General features: G+C 36.8%; 1 protein-coding gene across 2 annotated transcripts in view; it reads right to left on the reverse strand.

Moving 5' to 3' along the window:
- The window catches only part of LOC129751681 (uncharacterized), a 113404-nt gene that overhangs the window by 79316 nt on the left and 11546 nt on the right, over positions 1-22542 (reverse strand). The window contains exon 2 of one of the 2 annotated variants that reach the window (XM_055747338.1): positions 18100-18378. In XM_055747338.1, the coding sequence (XP_055603313.1) occupies positions 18100-18179 (80 nt within the window). In that variant the 5' untranslated portion in view covers positions 18180-18378. Of the gene's footprint in view, positions 1-18099; positions 18631-22542 lie in introns of both variants that reach the window. The other variant, XM_055747337.1, reaches the window with a different exon arrangement.

Below are 22542 nucleotides of genomic sequence, written 5' to 3' on the forward strand. Positions count from 1 at the left end.
CACCTGCAGCGGCTTTGCCGTTACGGGTCCAACCATGCATAACCCGGCCGATTGTCGACGTTGCCTATCGGAGATCTATACCGCTAGCTGGATATCTCTAGATAGAGGTATACAAAAAGGTAGCTAGAAGGTTCGATACGCCACAATTCTCGGTAGAGCCGCGCAGATCCAGTGCCGCCAGTGTCAGGTGCCCCATCCGATGAATTAAGAGGTATTGATTCACCCCGTAAAACCTGTACCCGAGCGATAAATGGCCCTCCTCCAAATAAAGTTAGACCAACCGGTACAAAACAGGGCACGATTTTTATTTCCTAGCCTGTGGCTATCATTTTACGGTAGCTAATGCAGTTTGTCTCGTTTCGCGCCGATCGAGGGGGAATTTCCATCACAGTTGGACAAACGGAACAAATCCAGTCAGTTGTGCTGGCTCAGTCTAGTTAGTTTGGCGAACTGATTCCGATGGAATCAGAATCAGCACCGCTAAATTCCCCGTAAACCACTTCAAATGTTACGCAACGTATGGTGGCTGAACAACGTGATTCTTTTTACATTGCAGCTGCATGGTGCGTAACAGTAGGTTATATTTATTGCTTTTAAGGAACGATAACACTGAGCTAATGATAGTGGAATCGACTGAATCTTCACAAAGCCTAGAACAGGAACATGTAGGTACAAGATTTATCAATTGCACGACACCTATGTATAATTCAATTTTAAAAGCATTTTTCTCATTGATTCAGAATGCAGCTTTGAAGTTTTGCGGAATCCAATTCGGAAATTAGGTTACACATATAGTTCCAATTTGAAATTCGTATACAGAAACCAGTCCACTGATATATCAGATATGCTATTTGTCTGTTTTTGATTTCTCGTTTCTACTTTAGCTTAAGGGCCGAATATCAAGAAGAATTTTACATACACCTACAAATTAGACTCTACTCCAATAATGAACTTTCCTGGAGGTGGAATTATCGGTATAAGATTTTATGCCGGATCGGCATTAACAAGCTTTTTAATAACTGGCATTGAAATAAAACAAATAAAACATATCCCATATCCTATCACACGACAAAGCAGGATTGAAATTATTAGCCAGCAAGGACATTCTTTGGCTTCGTTCAATCGTTGGTAAAAATCGGTTTAAACTGGTTTCTGTCAACTGGTAGATGTTCAATGGGCCAATGTTTTGGTCGAAACTAGTCAGGTCGTTGTTCAATTGAGCAAGTTGAAACTAGTCGAAACCGATCCAGCTCGGCAGCAGGATTCGTTTCGACCCAGTAGAAATCCCTCGAAGTCTATTGGAAAGAGACAGGTGATCAAGGAGAAAAAAGTATAGTTTTATCAACCATGCTTCGCCTATATTCAATCATATTGATGATTGATTCGCGTCCAACTATGTTTATTAAATATTTAACTTTATTTGTATGATTGATTTTATCAGATCCTATCAGCTTTCCTGAAACTTTGACGACATCACACTAGCGCCAAATAGTTACGGGTTAACGGGTTGCACCAGTGCAATTTACATTACCGTAAACAATATAAAAACAATTACGGTGTGAGTGAACTGACGTTAGAAGTTCAATGTTTTAATGCGATGATGTGCTTTTATTCTAAGCTTGAATGCAAAACTGCAATGCTGGAGAAGAAAGCTGAAAAGATTGGATTCCATCTCGCAGAGCGGCAGCGCCATGAACAGTGTGTTGGCGTCGCCAACGATTTGTTCGAGAGTACAACAGCCCGACTATCTTGATACTTAGAGATCTTTGGTTTTATGCAAAGCTGGTAAATTTCACTATATATCGTTCCATCCTGACCAACGTCTAACAGTCAATGTTATCGAAAGAATATCAAAGTCGTCTACCAGTTGAATGACCAAGCTACAATGTCAGTTAAGCAGCAATTTCAATATTGAATGATATTTTTGCACTCCACTCGCATCACACATAGTCTATCTATTTCATTTTCTGGCTGTGTTTGGAGGGATTTTACGTTATAAAATGCGCAACAGTTGAAAAATGTAGTTGATGTCTTTCATTCAACTTGGTCATGACATTGTAAGCTTATGTCGCTGACCAAAAATCAGTATCACATGACATAGACATGCTAAGCAGTATCAAAGTCGGCTGATATTTGCTGTCAGACACTGATAATATGCAGCTCCGGTTTTATGGATTCACCTATAAATATGATAGCTCCAACTACAATTGTATAATTGATTCAACCATAAATATAATAAATTCAACAATAAATACTAATTGATGGTGGGCATTCAACAAATATATTGTAGATTGAGCTCTACAGCTATGGTTGATTTATTAATTTAAATGATGGAATGAATTATACTTCCATGATTGATTTTAAACGTTCAACTATATTTTATGATTTTTTTTCTGTAGTGTCCTGCATTAATTTTTATATTCTTTTTGGTTTTATACATATTGTGTTTATTTGTAAGCACAAAATGATTATGTTAATAACAATAATATGATAATGTTTTGTTCGAGTTAGCGGTCAGTACATCAATGGTTTTGGCATTGACTAGCCATTTCTGCTTCCCGATGAAATGCAAATCGGTGCCACCCAACCGGGATGTCTATTACCAATTCCTCCAGCGGCATCGTTTCTTTTGCTTGCAATTTAGTTGCTGCCGCATCTGGCTAGAATTAACCTTAACGGAGGAATATGTTGTCACAATTTTATTTAAACAAGCAAATAAGTTGAAATATAATTGAAATGACTATATTTAAAGTTGAATGCAGAAAGTCAATTATACAATTGTTGTTAAATCTATCATATTTACAGTTGAATCAATTATACCAATAGAATTGAATCAATCATATCTATAGTTGAATGAGAGAGGTCAACCAGGAATGTAGAATTGAATCTATTATATTTATGGTTGAATGTCTAAGATCAATCATATAATTGTAGTTGAATCTATAATATTTACAGTTGAATAAGTTATATCTTTACAGTTGAATCTATCATATATCTAGTTAGATGAAGAGGTCAAGCATAAATGTTAAGTTGAATCTATTATATTTATAGTTAAATGCATAAAATCAATCACACATTTGTAGTTGAATGTATCGAATTTACAATTGAATCAATTATATCATCTTACAATTGAATCTATTATATTCATAGTTAATTGAGTAAGGTAAATCACCAGTTTGTAGCAAAGTCTATTATACTTATAGTTGGATGCAAAAAAATCAACAACGCTTTGATGATTGGTATAACCAGCTGAAATAATTAGAACAAAAGTCGTCTTTTTTCTTCGTGATCAACTGTCAATCTATTTCTACTTGTTTCAACCCGTTTCGACCAGACTTCATTGAACAGAATTTTTGTTTCCAACCGACGGCAAGAAACCACCAGACTGGCAAGCCGAGATGAGATGTTGCAGTGAGTTCGATTCTCACTACTTTTCTACTTTTTTATTTTTTGTCTTTCAAATCATGCTAACAAAAAATGTAAAAATTGTGTATAAAACAGGACTTTTAAACCAATCAGTCTAATTATGGCCGTGGTAAAATAAAATAAAAAAATAGGTTACACTTATAAACTGGTCTTTTACCTATACCAAGTATGTTATAACTGTCGTTTGCCAAAGCCTATAAATTTAAAAAAAAATCAAACTCTTTTTTTAAATATGTAGTTGAAGGAGTAAAACAATGTTTGATTAATGGTTCTTATTGCAAAACTTGGAAATCACGAACTAATTTTGAATTTTCATCTTAAAATTAAACTAAATATAGGCAACGAGTTCCAAGTGTACAATTTACAGTTCTGGGGATTACTTAACAAAGTTTAAGATATTAAAAAATTTAGATATTTAAAGATTTGTAACGCAAAAAATTGTGGATATCAAATCAGTGAAAAAGATACACTTATTGTTCAACAAAATATTGTGATATCCAAAACATATTTTTTTGAGGGAGGTTCTCAGGAAAACGCATTTTGTAGGTTTCTGCAGAATCAAGCAAGACCAACAATTATTTCAAGGATTAATGCAAAAACTTAGTTGAACAGTAGGCAAACAAGGTGTCAAATTCAAAGGAACTCAAACGTTTACATAATATTTTCTATGTTATAAAACCTCTAGTTTTGGGTATATCGCGTTTTGAAATTTTAAAATAATTAATTATTTAGTGAAATCAATCATTGATAACTAATGAACTGACAAAAAGAAAACAACAACCCTATGAAAACAAAAACTGATTTCTAATCTGTTTATTACTCTTCATATGATAATAGATTAAGATTTTACCTAGCTATTCTAGTTCCAGAGAAATTATGCTTTCAAAAAAAAAATCACAAGCTTTAGAAAATTTAATTGGAAAATGTAACTATAACTGACATCACTAAAGATCATGTATAAGGATTGTTATCGAAGATTTTAATTCCATTAACAATTTGTTGGAGAATGCGAATCGATTTGACATATGATTTAAAAATATATAAGATTCGTTTTGATAAAAAATTATTTCTAAATATTCTGAAAACTCCCATTTTTTACTAGACTGATGAATCAGCTAAAAGAAATCCTCATTACTTTTTTCTCAGAAACAAAACTTCTTGCGGTCTTCGAAAAACTTGATCTTAAACATTCGAATATTTGGATTGAGCCCCCCTCACTTCGGATCTTGTCAACACGGAAAAATGTGATTTTTTGGTCTTGTGTTATCAAGCAAGAGTAAAAAAAAGTAAAAACAATCAATTCCTATGCAGTAATTTTATTGTTATGTTTGGTAAGATATTAATGACCGTGATGAAAATTTAGCCGTAAAAGCCGAACTTTGACATGCTGTATCTCAGAAACCATTGGACCAAATTCTACAAATTTAGTTTCCTTAAGTTACCTCAAGTGTTGTGTTTAATTTTACAGAATATAGTTTTATGATTTTCAATAATCGAGTTATGCTTTCAAGTGTAACACACTCGTGGCAATAAAAAAAACTATAATTTTCGTATATGATCTGCAATGTGTTAGAATAATACTGTGAGACATTTTCGAGGTCGTTTGGTGCTATTCCCAAGTTTTTTAAACTTAAGAACTAATGAGCTGTCAAAAAGATTTTTTCCAATCTCATCAAAAAGTTATTTTTTGCTGCTTCGGAATTTTTACACAAAATACTGAACATTTCCAATGCTTCGAAAATAAAATATTTTTTATATAGCTCATAGATCGTAAAAACCCTTCAAAATTTGTCTAAAGTTTCTTCAGAAATTTTTGAAGATAAGAAAAAAAAAATACCACCACCACTAAAAGTTAGAATAAACATATTTAAAAAACCAAACAAACTTTATCCGGGGTTTCAAAATTACGAAATAGCTTAACAAATTTAATGTTTTTGATCATTTCTTTGACATTTCAGAAAGTTTGAACCAATAGATGCATTTCATATGACTTTGTTTGTTCAAACATTTGTTTATTTTATCTAGATTCACAAATTTAGTATATATACACACGAATACAATTTTTCTAAATTCTTTACAAATATGGCCTTCACAAAAATTATTCTATTTTGAAAATATCTAGAAAAGGTTATCTTTTTAAGTAATTTCATTAGATTTAAAACTATCTATGAAATTTTGGTAGGTCTGTTTGTTTCAAAGAAATGTTCTCTAGCCTTATCTACATCTTAAATATTCTAAGAAATTATGACAAAATAATAAACCTTTCACGGTATATATATACTATATAAAAAAAAATTTTTTAGTGAAAATTACTTATTTATAGAAATTATTCCAAATTAGTTTTAACAATGACACCTTGTTTAGGAAATTTTGGGAAAAGAATGATTTTTGTTAAGTCCAAATTTCTAAAGCATTGAAAAACTTTCTTCGGCAAACTTGTGAATCTGGATGAAAAACATTTATTTTTGAACAATCAAAGTCATATGAACTTCATCTTTTGGTTCAAACATTCTAAAATATCAAATAAATTACCGTAAATTTTTGAACTTTTTATGATTTTGAGACCCCGGCTAAAGTTTTTTTCCAAATAAATTAGGGCTGCATTTAACTAGTGGTTATCTTTATCTCCAACTTTGCTAAAAAATTGCAGAAAAATTCCAAAAAGTCTACGGTTTATGAACCATAAAAAAAAAATTAAAATTTTCAAAACATTAGAAATTTACTGATTTTTGTGTACACTTCCGAAAAAGCGAAAAGTAACTTTTTGATGAGAATGGAGAAAATCCTCCAGAGGATTTATTAGTCTTCACATGTACTTCAAACCCCTAACGAATGTTTCTAATTTTAGTGTATTTCAACATTAACATACAAGGATTTTTCTTACAAACTTAACTCGAAAAACGAATATATATTGTGAGGAAGATACAATGTATTGTTGAATAATTGTAAAATTTTTAAGATTTAAACTATTGATTTCAATCTACATAAACACACTCTCATTAAAAACAAGTTAATTTTCACTTGAAATGTTTAAATATTCTTCAAATTTTTGCCATATATCACTTAAAAAATTTATAAGTTCATTCAAGAATTTTAAAAGAAATCGTAACATCATACTCAAGCTTTTTGGAGGAAGAATGACCTGTATGGGTTAAATTCCTAATATTAAAAAAAAAAATACTAATGCTTTAAAAGTTGTCAATCGAGATTTTCAGTGTTGATGAAGACAAGATCAGACCACAACAAGTGAATTTGGAAAGCTCAGCTTGGAAGATAAATTCCCAGAACCTCTGATGAATCTTTTTCCCAAAAAGTTCGTTTGATGACAGAAAATTTCCTATTTGTTGTTTTTAAGCTACAAAAAAGACTAAGTGCCGAACTTAAAGATGATTTTTAGATTAATTTTTAATTGTTACATTGTTCTGTGTTTAGCTCTTGAATTAAACACTATCACAGGAACATTATAATAGAAGCATTTTTTTTTACATTTTCAAGTTTGCAACAAAGAGTTCTGAATTTAAAATTGAACTTTAGATATTTTGAACTCTCAGTTGGGTAAAATTTAATAAAATTTAATCTGTTGAACTATAACTTGGAAAATTAAATTACATTTCTGAAACCCGAAATAAGTTAGAATCCCTGATCTTGGAAGCAAAAAATAATTTTGACTTCATTGTATATTTTTCCCGGATTTGGATCTGAACTCCCGGGGTTTTCCCGGTTTTCCAGGTACGCTTTTCAATTCCCGGTTTTCCCGGTTCTGTGGCCACCCTGTGTATTCCACTTCTGATTTCTGAAGAATACCGGATTGATTCGACAGACTTGATAAATTTGGATTGAGGTCTTTATTGCTCAACGTATAGAAAGAATCTGTCAATTAATAATGAGTGACCTGCTTGTTTATTCTTTAATTTTATAGCCAAAGCTAATCTGATCCCTAAAACTTGAAACTTATCCATCGAATACATTCTTAATTAATTTTCAATGTGATTTTATGATTATTTTTACGACCGTTGAAACTTCCAACTTGTGATATTTAAAAAAAAATGAAAATTTCTGAAATGGAAATCTTCAAAACCAGAACTTTTAGAATTAATTTAACTAATAACCGATTTAATAACAGGATTCCACAACTGTATTAAAATTGGTTCTGATGTAAGGGCGATATTCCAACAATTCCAACAATCATATCGTAACAACACATTTATTTTTGTATGCGATCGAACTAAATCCGCTAATTGCCCCCTGGGGTGATAAGTATCAATCAGTGCAAGTGTTTTCCGTGGCCGGATTTAGCTATGTATTTGAATGAATACCTACTAAATCTGTTAGCTGTCACAAAAACAAATCTATTTGGATACCCCTTTTTGTCAGATAAGCACTACTCTAGCTAGAGGCAACCTTAGGTTAGGTAAGCACTCCTTGAGTGCTTGAGGCTAACTATAAATGTACATTTTTAACGAATTTCCAAGAACTCACCACTCAACTCGACGCCTCCATTCAGCGCTGCTTTAAGGGATGGATGACAAATAACGTGACAATCGTCCGGTGGTGTATCACTAATTTTGATGCAATCGTTCTATTTTTATCGAAATGTTAGTTGCGCTCAGATGCTATAAATATGAGTAAAACTTATTCAGTTTATTGGATGATCAAACTTGATCAGGTGGGAAAAAAACCACTCTCGATACTGACTGAAATTTGTAAACGAAAAAAATTACTTTGACGATAGAATAATCTATCCTCTCAAATGAAAGTTTACCGTTTTCGAGTAGAAAAAAAAAATCGGAAAATCCACGAATGTTCAACGAATGGAAAAAGAATTAAAAACTTTTTTTTTATCGCACACCTGACAGGAGAATGTCAATGTGGCCACGGGAAGGTTTCGGTTGGAGGTACAAATGAATGCCCTTACACCCAAAATTCAGCCTCTGTGCCAATGGCGTGTAGTCAATTTCATAGCATCATTGGTACAAGAAGATAACGCGACCGGCACTGATTCGATTTGCGCCCACCGGCATTAACCTCCCAGGGCAACCGAATTGCGTATGTCTGAATGAAACAAAATAAAAACGTTTTCGCGTCCCTCCCCATCGCATCACAAGCCGAAGAAGGATGGAAATAAATACCGGCCAACACCAGGCAGCCAGCGAACCGAGCACTGTGCGTGTGAATGTAGCAAAAGCAACAACAAAAACATCCTTCTAATTCAATCGACCGGCAAACACGGCTAAGCTGTGCGTGTGTATGTAGCAAAAGCAACAACGAACACATTCCTTCAATTCACCGGCAAACAACACCGGCCAAGCTGCCCGCCTTCAGCAGCTGTGTATATGTAGCGTGTGTATGTAATAGCAGGCAGTAAGCAAAGCACAGTTCTCATTCAATAGGTTTCCCGTTCCTTCACTCCCGTTCCCTTTCCCGTTTCCATCTTAAGACAAAGGAATGCATTGAAAGGAGGCCAAACGCCGGGAAGCCGCCGTTGTACGTTTTTTTTGTGATTGATCGGTAACAGAAAGCCTATGACAAATATACCTCGTCCTGCATGAAGCTCGAATAGTACACTGGTTAAGATGTCGGACTGGCAAGATGATACAATTGGTGATTTGAGTTCGATTCTCACCACAGCGCTGTGGTTTTAATTTTTATTTTTTTGTTTCTGGGATGAATTATCCAATAGGAAGTAAATCCCATAAAATGTTTTTCTTGTTTCGCTTGAATGTAGTGGTCATCATTTTGGTTGGGAGCCGAGTCCTTATGCCAGTTACGGTTTTTCAAACATACCGTCTTCGGCACAGTGCACATTTCAGCGCATTATCGGCACAGAGATTTGCTAAATAGGCATAGGATTTTTGCAACCTCTTCTATGGGTGTACTTGGTTGAAGAATGCAATAAAAATATCGGAATACATCAAACTAACATTGCGTCCGATTGCTTGTCGACAGGTGCTTCTCTAAACCAAGGAACGGAAAAAAATCAGCAGAAAAATTTACGGTGCATTCGTGCTGAGAAAAGTACTAAACATATGTATATGTAGATGATACGAGAAAAAACTAAAAAAATGTGAAGAATTGCAAGTCTCCATAGGTTTCTTAGACTGCAACAACTCTTATCAGTTTTCGTTCAAGCTCCAATTGATAAGGTCGTTCTGTTTTGACTCGCGGAAATAAGCGGTTGAGTTGTAGTAGTTTTGTAAATAGGTCTTGGGTTAAGCATTGCTAGTAAATAAAGATACGTGAGGAAGATTAGATTAGGTAGAACAGATTTGTATTGGATTAGAACTTTTATTGATAATGTCAATCGAAAGGAATGTTTTCGAAACTTGACTTACATTTGAGTTAGAAAAATGATAACAGGAGCCCGAGTTATTATCTTCAATGATTACATCAACATCTTATTATACACAATACATTCTACGTATTCATTTTACACCAAATTCATATAATTTAGAAATATTTAAAATTCCAACAATTCCAACAAGTTAAAAAAATGAAACTTTCACGTTTGGAAACATAAAAAAATCTTTTAAACGAATTCTTGAAAGTTCTTTAAAATTCCAGTACAAGCGAACAAAGATGCTTCAGAAAGTCTGCAAAAATACAAGAAAAAAAAACAGTTTCACCAATGTCATTTTAATTTTCTGCAATCTGATTTTTTTGAAGGAAAAATTTGTGGATTTTTTTTAACAGTCTGAGAATTTAAAAGTTTGTAAGACAAAATAAAAAATATTTTGGAAATTTTTAAACGGGGAGAAAATATTCTGTATATTTGATCATTTTTTGATGTGCACTGAAATTTGTGAACACTTTTTAAAACTTTAGTTTTTTTGTTTTATCCTACAAATTTGCAAAACATTAAGTAAAATCTTAATAAAGAGTGTTCGGATCAAGAAGTGGTCAACTTAAATTCGCCGTTTTTTTTTCTAATCTTTCAAATAAAAAACCTGAGCACCCCTAATTCAGTAGGTGTAGGTGTGTATAAAATGAGGCTTTTATTATGGTTTTTGACATTACACTGAATTGAAAATCACACCTAAAATACACTTGAAGATTCACTTAAAAATAAGAATTCAGTAAACTTCTTAATTTCAAGTGACTCATGTACATTTCACTTGCACCACACTTAAATTTCAAGTGAGCGAGTCAATATTCACTTTCTCATCACTTGAGTTTTAAGTGACAGGCACTTGAATTCTACTGGGTGTCCGCTTACTTCTCCGTTCACTTAAAATTCAAACGAATCTACTAATTAGGATTGATCAATCTTGGATCGATCTTTGCGAGATCGATTTTTTCTAATCAAATTTCCGATTTTTGGGATCGATTCTTTAGCCTTGGAAAAATCGATCCGATCTTTTGAAGATTTTTTTTTCTATTTATTGCGGAGATTTTCGATTGTGTTTCATTAAGAATCTTGATGCGGTACCATCAGAAAGACTGCTCTTCATTATTGGTGTTATCGTGCCTCTAATATTATCGAGACCGAAGAGGAGAAAACCCTGAACTTTTACCGAAAGCTTACTCAGCCTTGAATTAAGCATAGTATTTTACTCAGCTCAAGATTTAAGTTCTAATCGAAACTTTTGGATACTTGAAGAATTGAACTTGAATCTTCTACATGCTAGCTTCAACTTGCCAGATAACCCGGATATTTCATGCAATATTTGGGAAGTGTCTGGTCCGGCCCGGTTGCCCGGATTTCATTGAAAAATCAAAGAGAATTATTAAAATTTTTAATTTTTCGTTCAAAATGAAATTTTTTGAGCAATTTTTAGTTAAGAGACGAACCAGCCCGAGGCTGAATGTCTCTACACGGAGAAAAAAGACGACAGTTGTTTCAATTATTTCAGCTTTTTATACCAATAATCGAAATGCAGTTGATTTTTTCGCATTCAACTACTTTTAAAATATATTCAACTACAAACTTCTAATTGTCCTTACGCAATCAATTATCAATGTAATGCATTCAACTGCATGATTTATTTTATGCATTCAACTATAAATATAATAGATTCAACTACAAACTGCTGATTGACCTCATGCAATCAACTATGAATATAATAGATTCAATTGTAATGGTATAATTGAATCAATTGTAATGGTATAATTGATTCAACTGTAGATATGATAGATTCAACTACAATTGTATGATTGATTATAGGCATTCAACTGTAAATATTATAGATTCAACTGTAGTGGTATAATTGATTCAACTGTAAATTGATGATTGATGATAGATTCAACTGTAATGGTATAATTGAATCAATTGTCAATATGATAGATTCAACTACAATTGTATCATTGATTTTAGGCATTCAACTATAAATATAATAGATTCAACTGTAGCGGTATAATTGATTCAACTGTAAATACGATAGATTCAACTGTAGTGGTATAATTGATTCAATTGTAAATATGATAGATTCAACTACAAATGTATGATTGATTCTAGATATTGAACCATAAATATAGTAAATAAAACTATATTGTTATGATAGATTCTGTGTTACTTGAACACTATAGTGTTCATGTGTAGCGAGCGCTCTCCGGTGATGGGGAAACATTTTCCTCTACCAGTTCGTGGCAGCGGTCGTGTAGAAGGCCGACAGTTCCTGGAATTGGGAAAAGTACCCCTACTCTGGCTGCCCGGGAAATCAACGTGGGTCTCGACGTTCTTTTACACGATTCTGGTAGGATTCCACAGGAAACTAGCATTATGGTAAGTCAGCGTATGATAGATTTATGTCATGATGTTAAGTGAATTTTCTAACCACAAGGTTAGAAATCTTCGCCGGGTGCAGAAGCACGGACGTCTTCCGGGACCGATTAGTTAAGACGCACAATTTCCTGGGCAACCATGCATCAAGATCTAAAAAGAAAAAAAAGCGGAGGAACCAGGACGTGGATATCGGGATTTTCGGTCAGGTTTTCTAGCATCATGGCGGCTAAAATGAACTTAATGCAAAATGCTGAAATAATAAATTAAAAGAAAATAAATCGTAGCCATAAAATTATTCCAAAAAAGTGCTCCAGATATAATAACTTCCAATATAAACAGAATTTAAATGTACAATATTTACAGTTAACCTCTGTGAATCAATCATAGAAATAAAATTGAATCTATCATATTTATAATTAAACCAATCATATTATTATAATTGAATCTATCATATTTATAATTAAATCAATCATATAATTATAGTTGATTCTAATATAATTATTGTTGACTGTATAACATCAATCGTGCATTATAGTTGAATCTATTATATTTATAGTTGAATGCACAAAATTAAGCATACAACTATAGTTGAATATATTATATACATAGTTGACTGTACGAAATCAATCAGATTGTCTATTATATGTATTGTTGAAATTTTAATAATTATAGTTAGCCGAGAAGCAATCAGATATATGATTGAATATAAGTGGATTATGATTGGAAATACTATACTTTTTTCTAATAAAGAACAAAAAAAAAGAAAATTTTTATCAAAATAGTCACGAACGGTTTTTTTAAGTCTTACAAACGATTTAAATTTCGGTATGTGTTTCCGTGGAAAAAAAAATGGCAAGTTGTTATCTTCATCATTCTTGAATAATTTCTTGGTTTTGACTCAATTTGCTCGGATATAGAGATGAAAATTTTGAAATCAAATGCCTGGATTTTGCCAGGCTACAATATTTAGTCTTATTATGATCTAACGCGCTTATAATTTGAATTTGAAAGTATGACGCAGAAAAACAGTTATTTATTAGTATAAAACCAATTGTTTACTTCCAGAGCTCGATGAAAATATCGTTTAGCATTGCAATGATGTTATTGAGAATTTTAATAAAAATTCTAGAAACGTCGCTGGCGCACTGGCATCGAAACACAGACTTCCGACAATCTAGTACTTTACTTTTCTTTGTCGGAAGTCGGGCATTTCGAAATAAAATTTAGTGCTGGAGGGTTAACAGTTGTTGATTATAGAAGGTAAATTGTGATGAAAAAACCGTAAACATAATATATTAAATTATATTTTTCTTTTATTTCTTCTTTTTTCAAAACATTAAGTCCTAGACACACTACCCAATTATATTTTTTTTGGGAATTTTCAAGCGTAAGAAAAATAAAAGTAAGTATCATGATATCAAGTGAATATTCGAAAAATATTAGGTTTGTTATTATTTGCAGAAAACAGCAACAAAAATGTCCTGTTTAATTGGAAAACGGATGGTTTTTTTTTTAAGTCGGGACATTTATTTGGACCCAATATTTAATTGAAAAAAAAATTCAATTATTATGAATTAGTCTTGGTACATCTTTGTACCTACAAATAATCTAATTTTTTTCAAGGTGAAAATATATAAAAATGAAAATGAAAATATATATTTTCATTTTTATTTCAATAATAAATTGGTTTGAGTCACAAAGTCAATAATTGATATGCCGAAATTTCAGCTGGAAATTCTCTTTACTAAATGATATAAACGACCTGAGTATACATTTAAAATTCACCTTGCTGCTAACTTCAAATCCACTTCGCCGTTCACTTGACAGTCACTTAAACTTCACATGAAATTACAAATGGCCAAAATTAACTCCAATCGTCACTTACATTTTAAGTCAAAATTATCTTCAGTGTAGATTTTTAGTTATCAAAATGGCGTCCAAGCAAGTGAAGCTACGAATGGAAATTTTATACATGCGTCGTGAAAATACAAACTACACGCACGCAGAAATAGCTAAATCGTTGAATGTGGCCAGATCAACCATCACCAAAGTAATAAAAGTGATCGGGGAACGTTTATCGAAAACTAGGAAGCCTGGATCTGGGGAAATCGAAAGGCAGGAGCCGCAGTGACGAACAGAAAAGTGGGTAGCGCTTCCAAGCGCAACCATAACCTCTTCGTTCGAGATGTCGCAAATAAGTTGGGAATAGCGTCTACAACCGTACATGATGCTAAAAAACCGATCCGAACTATCAACTTGTAGGTCTGTTTCACATAGAATCTGGTCGCATCTTTTCATTTACTGCAGTGCCCCTAGTTGTCACATCGCGAATCTATTGACAGTGTTTTGATCCGGATGGTTTGTTTACGTAGTGGTGAAAATTTCATCAAGATTAAAGCAGTCAGTCAAAAGTTATCGACGATGGAACGCGAAAGGCGAGAGAAAATTCTGCACACTCACGTAGAGAAACCGACGTGGTCAGGGGTAAAGATCGCAAAACTCCTGAAATATCCAAAATCGACTGTAAATTCGGTGCTGCAACGTTACCGGGAGACCCTTACCAAATATAGTAAAATCAATATACCTCACTCTTCAAAAACCAAGGCGACACATCAAGCACGCCATCCTATGGAGAAAGTTCTAACTACCATGTATAAACATCGACGATCTGAACTACTTTTGGCAGATTTTTGACTTGTAGGTGGCGCTGTTGCTGCTAGAGGTGGTGATGGCGGTACGATCAGTGGCTTTAGTAAGAACTTTCGTCAGTAGGTGGTGCTGACATGCGTGTCCTTGATGAGATGTATGGAGAAGGCTGAGAGTGAGGTATATTTATTTTAAAATATTTGCCCTTACGGTGGATCGAGCAAAACAAACCAGGCGTTAAAGTGGAACATATGACCAGAAGCTGCGAGCAAAGGTAATTCGATCAGTTCACAATAATCCTGGAATCTCCTTGCGGGAATTGGCGAAAAAGTTCAAGACGAACCACAGTACAGCTAAACGAATTTGTTTGCAAGACGGCGGTCGTATCATGCAAGCAAACACCCCAACAGGACGCTGAAACAAAACCTGGTTGCCAAAACCAGGGCAAGGAAATTGTACGAGAAAGTGTCGACCAAGTACAACGGATGCATTTTTATGGACGACGAAACTTACGTCAAAATGGATTTTGGACAAATAACCGGTAACAAATTTTACCTTGCGAAGCGTAAAGGGAATGTTGCGGGTAGATTCAAGTTTGTTTTCGCAGATAAATTTGCTCGTAAGTTGATGATTTGGCAAGGGATCTGTAGTTGTGGGAAGAAGCCTAAGATTTTAATCACTGGGGACACAATGAATGGAAATGTTTACCAAGAGGTATGTCTCCAGAAAAGGGTTTTGCCATTCAATCGGTCCCACAAAGGTCCAGTGAAGTTCTGGCCGGACCTGGCAAGCTGCCACTACAGCCGGGATGTCGTTTAGTGGTATAAGGAGAACAAGATCGATTTAGTTGAAAAAGTATCAATCCACCAAACAGTCCGGATTTTCGTCCCATCGAGAGATATCGGGCAATATTTAAGGGCAAACTGAGGAAATGTTGCAGAACCATGAAAAAACTGATTGAATGATTTTTATGTATTTTTTTTCCTTAATAATAATTTCCTTAATGCAATAAAAAACCTACAAAATGACATTTTTCTTTTGTTGTACGTTATTTCTTTGCGGAGAAATGATCTATTTTATCCGACCAGATTCTATGTGAAACAGACTTTAAGAAGATAGTGACTCCAAATCGCAACGATAAGCAAAACCTTAACGGCAAAACAAGATCTCGGAAGCTGTACACGACAACTTGTCAACTTTGTTGACAAAGTTTGATTGCGTGGTAATGGACGACGAAACCCACGCCAAGGCAGGCTTCAGAGAGCTCTCTGGACAAGATTATTATAAAGCAACCGGAAGGGTAAAGGTGGCAGACATTTTCAAACATATTAAACTATCAAAGTGTGCCATGAAATATCGCGTTTGGCAAGCTATCTGTATCTGTGGCTTGAGAAGCGACATTTTCGTTGCCACCGGAACCGTCAACCAGGGAATTTACGTGAAAGAGTGTCTTCAAAAGCGTTTGCTGCTTTTCCAGAAGAAACATGACTTATCTGTACTGTTTTGGCCGGATTTAGCATCCTGCCATTATAGAAAAAAAGGCCATGGAGTGGTATGCTCCTAAAAATATTCAGGTTGTGCACAAGTATAAGAACCCTCCCAACACACCAGAACTTCGCCAAATCAGAAAATATGAGGCGATAGTTGATCAGAAGAGAAAAAAAAATGTTAGCAGCGAGAAGCAGTTCAAAGCAAACTGGCGTTCTGCGGCGAAGAAAGTGGATACAAAATCTGATGGCAGACGTCAATCGGAAAGTTCGCCAATTCGAACTAGGTCAAGGAATTTTCACTGAGTATTTTTTAATTCTTTTCATTTTAACAGTAAAGTGCTCTTTTAAACTTATGAGGGAGAAATAAAGCAAGAGATGTATGAAAGCCGATTTCCTTTCGAATCAATTCTTTCACAATTCTACAAACATTTTTTTTCATCACTAGAACAATTTAGAAAATTTGACTGACCCACAATTTAGAAAATTTAAGTGACCCACAATTAGGAAATAAATCTGTCATACTTCTTTCTCATTGTTGATACTAGACCTTTTTTGTAAGACCTTGTAGATAACAATTCCGTGCACGTCAGCTAATCTCACTGTTCGTGACTGGCTGACTTGAAGTTGTAGTCTGTTTGAAGCGTTATCATTTTCAGACTTTTTTTTTCATTATTACACAATATAAAAATGAAAATAAATTCAAAAGATTATCCATTAGAATCAGAAGCTGATAAAACCAAACGAGTTAATCCCTTGGAATTTCAAGAAGGAAACACACCCTCGAAAGACAGTCCTCTTAAATGTTTTTTAAGATATTTCGGAAGAAATTATGTAATTTCAGCAAATTAGCACCACCCCATCGAAGTTTTAAATTTCAATTCCGTTTTCCTAAACATTAATTTTAAATTCAAAACAGTAGGACAGCTTTCAAAAGAATGGTTCGAATCAAATTAAATACTCTCAACGCAAATCCCACGACTGTCCATAACCTGAACCTGCAGATAAAAAAAGGTGCTTCCCACCAAGTAAAGCCAGATTACCAAGAGGAAAGCAAAATAAAACCAGGAAAAAAAACCTAAACTAATTTGCAGATTCTCAGCTTATCCAGACGACGACGACGATAAACAAAATTAAAACCGAAGGATATAATGAAAATCCTCGGGTCGTCGGTTTTCCACGTCTGCTCCAGACGCGTTTGTTCGCTGTTGTAAATGAGAATTAAGGTAACGATTAAGATAGCTGGGAAGCAGCTCTAGTCGAGGTACTAAGATCTACACACTGAATGTACAATGGCCGGCAAAAGACAACAACCGCGCGAGCGAAAATACGGGTACAATGGCACGCGCAAATTGATGTATGATAGCTAGGTGGGCAAAGTTAGCCAAGTTGTTTGGTTTCTGCGACGTTATCTAAAGTGTCACTTTTTTGCTGCTAGGGGAACAAATTGTCTACGTTGTGTACCTAATTTACGAAGCAAACGAACAGGTTAGAAGAGTTTGGATAATGATTGTGTAATTGTTTTAAGGAAAATTGAAACCCGATAGCACAATGGTTTAATTAATTAATTTGTAGATAAGGAGGGTAGTCATATTAGATTACCTACTATTTTAGTTTTAAATAAGATGCTACAACTCAGGGTAGATTGTTTAACCTAGTGAATATTCGATTGAGACTTGATATTACAAATAATACAAACATTGACACCTTATAAAAGTGTAAACAGTACGTTCAAGAATCGATCTAACGACAACTCTCAAACCACTCAAGATTAATTTCCCTTTTAAGGTCATCCGTTATTAAAGAAAAAAGGTTTCCTACCTTGTGTGTCCCAGCATTCCGGTCGAATTCCACTCGGCATTCTCGATGTCTGACGACGTTTTCCCATTAGATATCGACATACTGGCTAGGCGCGCTAATCTGTCTCCGTTGTTGTTTTGCGTTTGCGTTTGTTTTTCTTCCACGCTCGACGACACCCACTAATAGAAAGCTTCTAAAATTCTATTTTTATGCTTCGGTGTGGTGTCTCACATTCACACGCACTTCGATGATGCTCTGGCTGACAACGGCAACACAGTCTGCTGCTGCCACTCGCGTTCACTGAAATTGCCGGAGACATTGATCAGCGACCGACATCCCCATGCTTGCCAATATATGTTTCATTGAATCAATTCAACTCCCAATTGACCTTATCGCTTCCTAAGGAGCTGTTCTTTTTCGATATTTTTCCTCCCACACCTAACGATTATACACTCGGCTTTGTTCCGTGCGCCCTTTTTTTTAAAGTTTTTTTTGTTTTGGTGAGTCACAAATTTGAAAACAATCCGCCCAGAGCAGATTGATGGGATTCAGCTGGGAACGACAGCAACAGAAAACAGCAAATCGAAAGGGGTTCCTCTGTCGAAGATTGCGCTGCCGAACCAGTTCTGACGCTGCTGCTGCTGCTGCTATCGGTTTCGGTAATACCTTCTACCTACCCAATTCGATTTGCAGCCGACGTCTTCTTTCGGCAAATAATTTCATTCATAGCGAACGAACGACGGGTCACGGCAAATAGTGCAGAACCCCCTGGCCACCCACTCTAGCGCAAAGTATACGTGTAGATATATCCAACCATCTGCTATTATAGCTAGTGGACACCATCCGACGCGAAACACTAGATTCTGGTCACGTGTAGAGCCCCCGGATCGATGTTATTTTCTTCGCATACATATATGCAGCACACGGCACAATGTTGGTTGGCTTGCTGGCTCGCTTATACGCTATGCCAAATGTCCCACTAACCCACCGCATGGATCGGATTGGTTATGTTACACATTCAATAATTTTTCCATTTGGAACATCACACACATCCAATGCTCTACTACTTGACTTGCTGCTGCTGCAGTTGTACAATCGTTTCATATTTTGTATGCGCTTGTTTGTTACGTAAAACACAACATTACCAGTCCCGTAGTCACATCGCTCACATTACTCCTACACTCTCGGTTGTTGTTATGCATATGTAAGTCTCCAAAAAAAAAGAAAACAAGCAGCTATCTGATCTTCTCGGTTTCAATTTGCCAAGTTGCTGCTGGCTGCTGGTGGATAATTTTCTCCGCTGCAACCTCAGCACCCGAAGATGAGACCGGTCTCCGGTCGTTGGTGGCTGGCTTTTGTGGGTCTGCCACAACTTCTGCTACAGAGTGGTCGGAAATGTAACATGCAATCTCTCTCTAGCTCACCGGCCAGCCACAAGGCGTCGTCGTCCTCATCCAAGATTGTGAGTTGGTTCCTGAACGTTGACGGAGTTACATACGTATATGCCTATATTCGTATGCCGCTATTGACGTGCCACCGATCTAGGTCGGTCGGGTCAGTTTTCTGCAATATGTGCCGCAATCAGACCGAACTTTTGCATATTTGCAAGCCACTGAGCTGAGAGTGGTTGGTGATGATGTAGGCAGTTCGATTACCGGGCTTGACGCTCGACCGTCAAAGGATGCTTCCACCAAAGTGGCAATCTGGAAAAAAAAGATGACGGAAACAAATTGTTAATAGACGAGACAATAAAGATAGAAGAGCATGTCTTCAGTCACTGTTCGTTAAAAAAACAATTTGAACTTAAGCGAGAAGAAGAGGCCTTGGCCGAAATGTTCCAAACCAGAAACGGGAAAGAAAAGTTTCGCATTAAAGGTACAAAAAGGTTGAAAAAAGTAAAGCACGAATGGAAGATACATAAAACGATAAGTTTAAATTTTTCTGCATTTTTTGCATGGTTATTTTTTATACTTTTCGAAGAGAATCACAATTTAAAATACTTCTATAATAGGGATAAAGACAGAAAATTCCGAAAGAATTTCGCGTCCCGAAACAGGTGCTCTATAAAAGACATCATGGCCAGTGAACGGTAGACAATGTGCAACTCGAGACCCCATACACCCAACCTTCGGGTAGTGATCATATCACCTGTTGTCTGCAACTCCGATTCTCTACCTCCCCGTGGTGCTAGCTGGGGTGCGAGCAACCTTAGCGGAGATCGGGTACCCTACCCCGGTGGATGCTTTGGTCGCATGCAGACTGAGGCTGATGTCATGCTGAAGCAACTAGCAACGCAACACAACGCAACGTTCCAATAAGAAAGCGTTGCAACGCATTGGTATGTCATGCTGGCGCGACCTGTCGCTTTGAAATTCCCTACAAATCATCACTTCTCTACATCTGATAATGCTTTGAATTGTCTCCTTTCTTTCGGGAGCCATAAAAAACTCAGCAAATCACGACCCGGATTGCAAGAATGCCGAAATTTGAACCGACAAAATTCCTTGTTTTTTTTTGCTGGAACTAAGAATTCATGAACATTTTCTCGCCGATTAGGATATTTTTTAGTTTATTATCACAAGTGCGGACAGATCTTCGTACTATTGTGCTTAAAACCCGGAATCACTGCTTCAAATCGAGAAAAAACAATATTCCCATTGGATTTCCTACTAGTCGCGCTACAAAACACACTGGCATCAGATTGGTCGCGCTTTACAAAGCGACCAGTATGACAGGTCTGCGCTTTTTCCATGGAGATCAAATGAGAGCTGGTTTGTCGTGTGAACGTTGCGTTGCAGGTTGCGTTACTAGTTGCTTCAGCATGACATCAGCCTGAGTTAGGGGGCTTCGTACGCGTCTGTTCTCCATGTCAGGGGCGGCGTGCGGAGTGCAACAACGTCCTGGTGGTGTTCGGGACCCAAAACAGCAACATCACGACGGTCCTCCTGCGAGATAGTGGGGTTAGCTGCGGGCCTTGCGAGCCCGTGACTACAAAAAAACATAAGCAACGATCAACGAACAACAAATTTAGGATGGAAATCGGCAAAGACCCACGCGACGAAAAAGGACTAGCGATTGGAAACTTGGAACTGCTGATCTCTAAATTTTGTGGGCAGTACCCACGTGCTCTCCAACTAATTGAAGAGCCGCAAATTCGACATCGTAGCGCTACAGGAGGTATGCTGGAAGGGCTCCACGGTACGAACGTACCCAGATGGTCGTGCCATCTACCTGAGCTGCGGCAACACACACGAGCTTGGAACACCTTTTATTGTGATGGGAAAGATGCAAAAACGCGTGATCTGGTGGTGGCCGATCAACTCACGAATGTGCCGGTTGAGAATCAAGGGCCGTTTCTTCAACATCAGCATCATCAACGTGCACAGCCCTCACCTTGGAAGTACCGGTGACGACAAAGACGAATTTTACGCGCAGCTGGAGCGTGAATACGACCGTTGCCCAAAACATGATATCAAGATCGTCATCGGGGTTTTAATGCTCAGGTCGGCCAGGAGGAGGAATTTAAACCGACAATTGGAAGGTTCAGTGCGCACCAGCTGACCAACGAAAACGGTCTCAGACTTATTGATTTCGCCCCGTACGTAGTACCTTTTTCCAGCACTGCCTCCCACACAAGTACACCTGGAGATCACCGTACTAAACGCAATCACAGATCGACCACGTTTTGATTGACAGCCGGCACTTCTCGGACATCATCGACGTCAGATCCTGTCGAGGCGCCAACATCGAGTCAGATCATTTTCTGGTAATGGTGAAGATGCGCCCAAAACTCTCTGTAGTGAACAACACACGAAACCGGTGCCCGCCTTGGTTAAATATCGCATGACTGAAGCAACCTGAGGTCGCGGCAGACTACGCGCAATCGGTCGAAGCAGCACTGCCGGCAGAGGGCGGGCTTGACGAAGCCCCTCTCGAGGACTGTTGGGATACCATTAGGACAGCCATCAACAGTACTGCGGAGAACGTCATTGGTTATGTGGAGCGAACTCGACGGAACGACTGGTTCGACGAGGAGTGTAGGAGGGTGATGGACGAAGAGAATGCCGCGCGGGCGGCAGTAGTGCAAAGAGGCACCCGTCGAAATGTGGAAAATCACCGACAACGGAAGAGGCAGCGAGTCCGAATTTTCCAGGAGAAAAAGCGCCGCCTGGAGGAGGAGGAGCTCGAGGAGCTGGAGCAGCTGCATCGTTCCCAAGAAACACGAAAGTTCTATCAGAAACTCAACGCATCCCGCAAAGGCTTCGTGCCGCAAGCCGAAATGTGCCGGGATAAGGACGGAGGCATCCTGACGGACAATCGTGAGGTGATCAAAAGGTGGAAGCAGCAGTTCGATGAAAACCTGAACGGCGCCCATGCAGGAGATCAAGACGGTGGGGAAGGTACATCGCCGGCGTAGCCAACGACGTAGAGGAGCCACTCCCAATGATGAGTGAGGTTAAGGAA

This window comes from Uranotaenia lowii, chromosome 3, assembly GCF_029784155.1.
Source record: "Uranotaenia lowii strain MFRU-FL chromosome 3, ASM2978415v1, whole genome shotgun sequence".
Lineage (NCBI taxonomy): Eukaryota > Metazoa > Arthropoda > Insecta > Diptera > Culicidae > Uranotaenia > Uranotaenia lowii.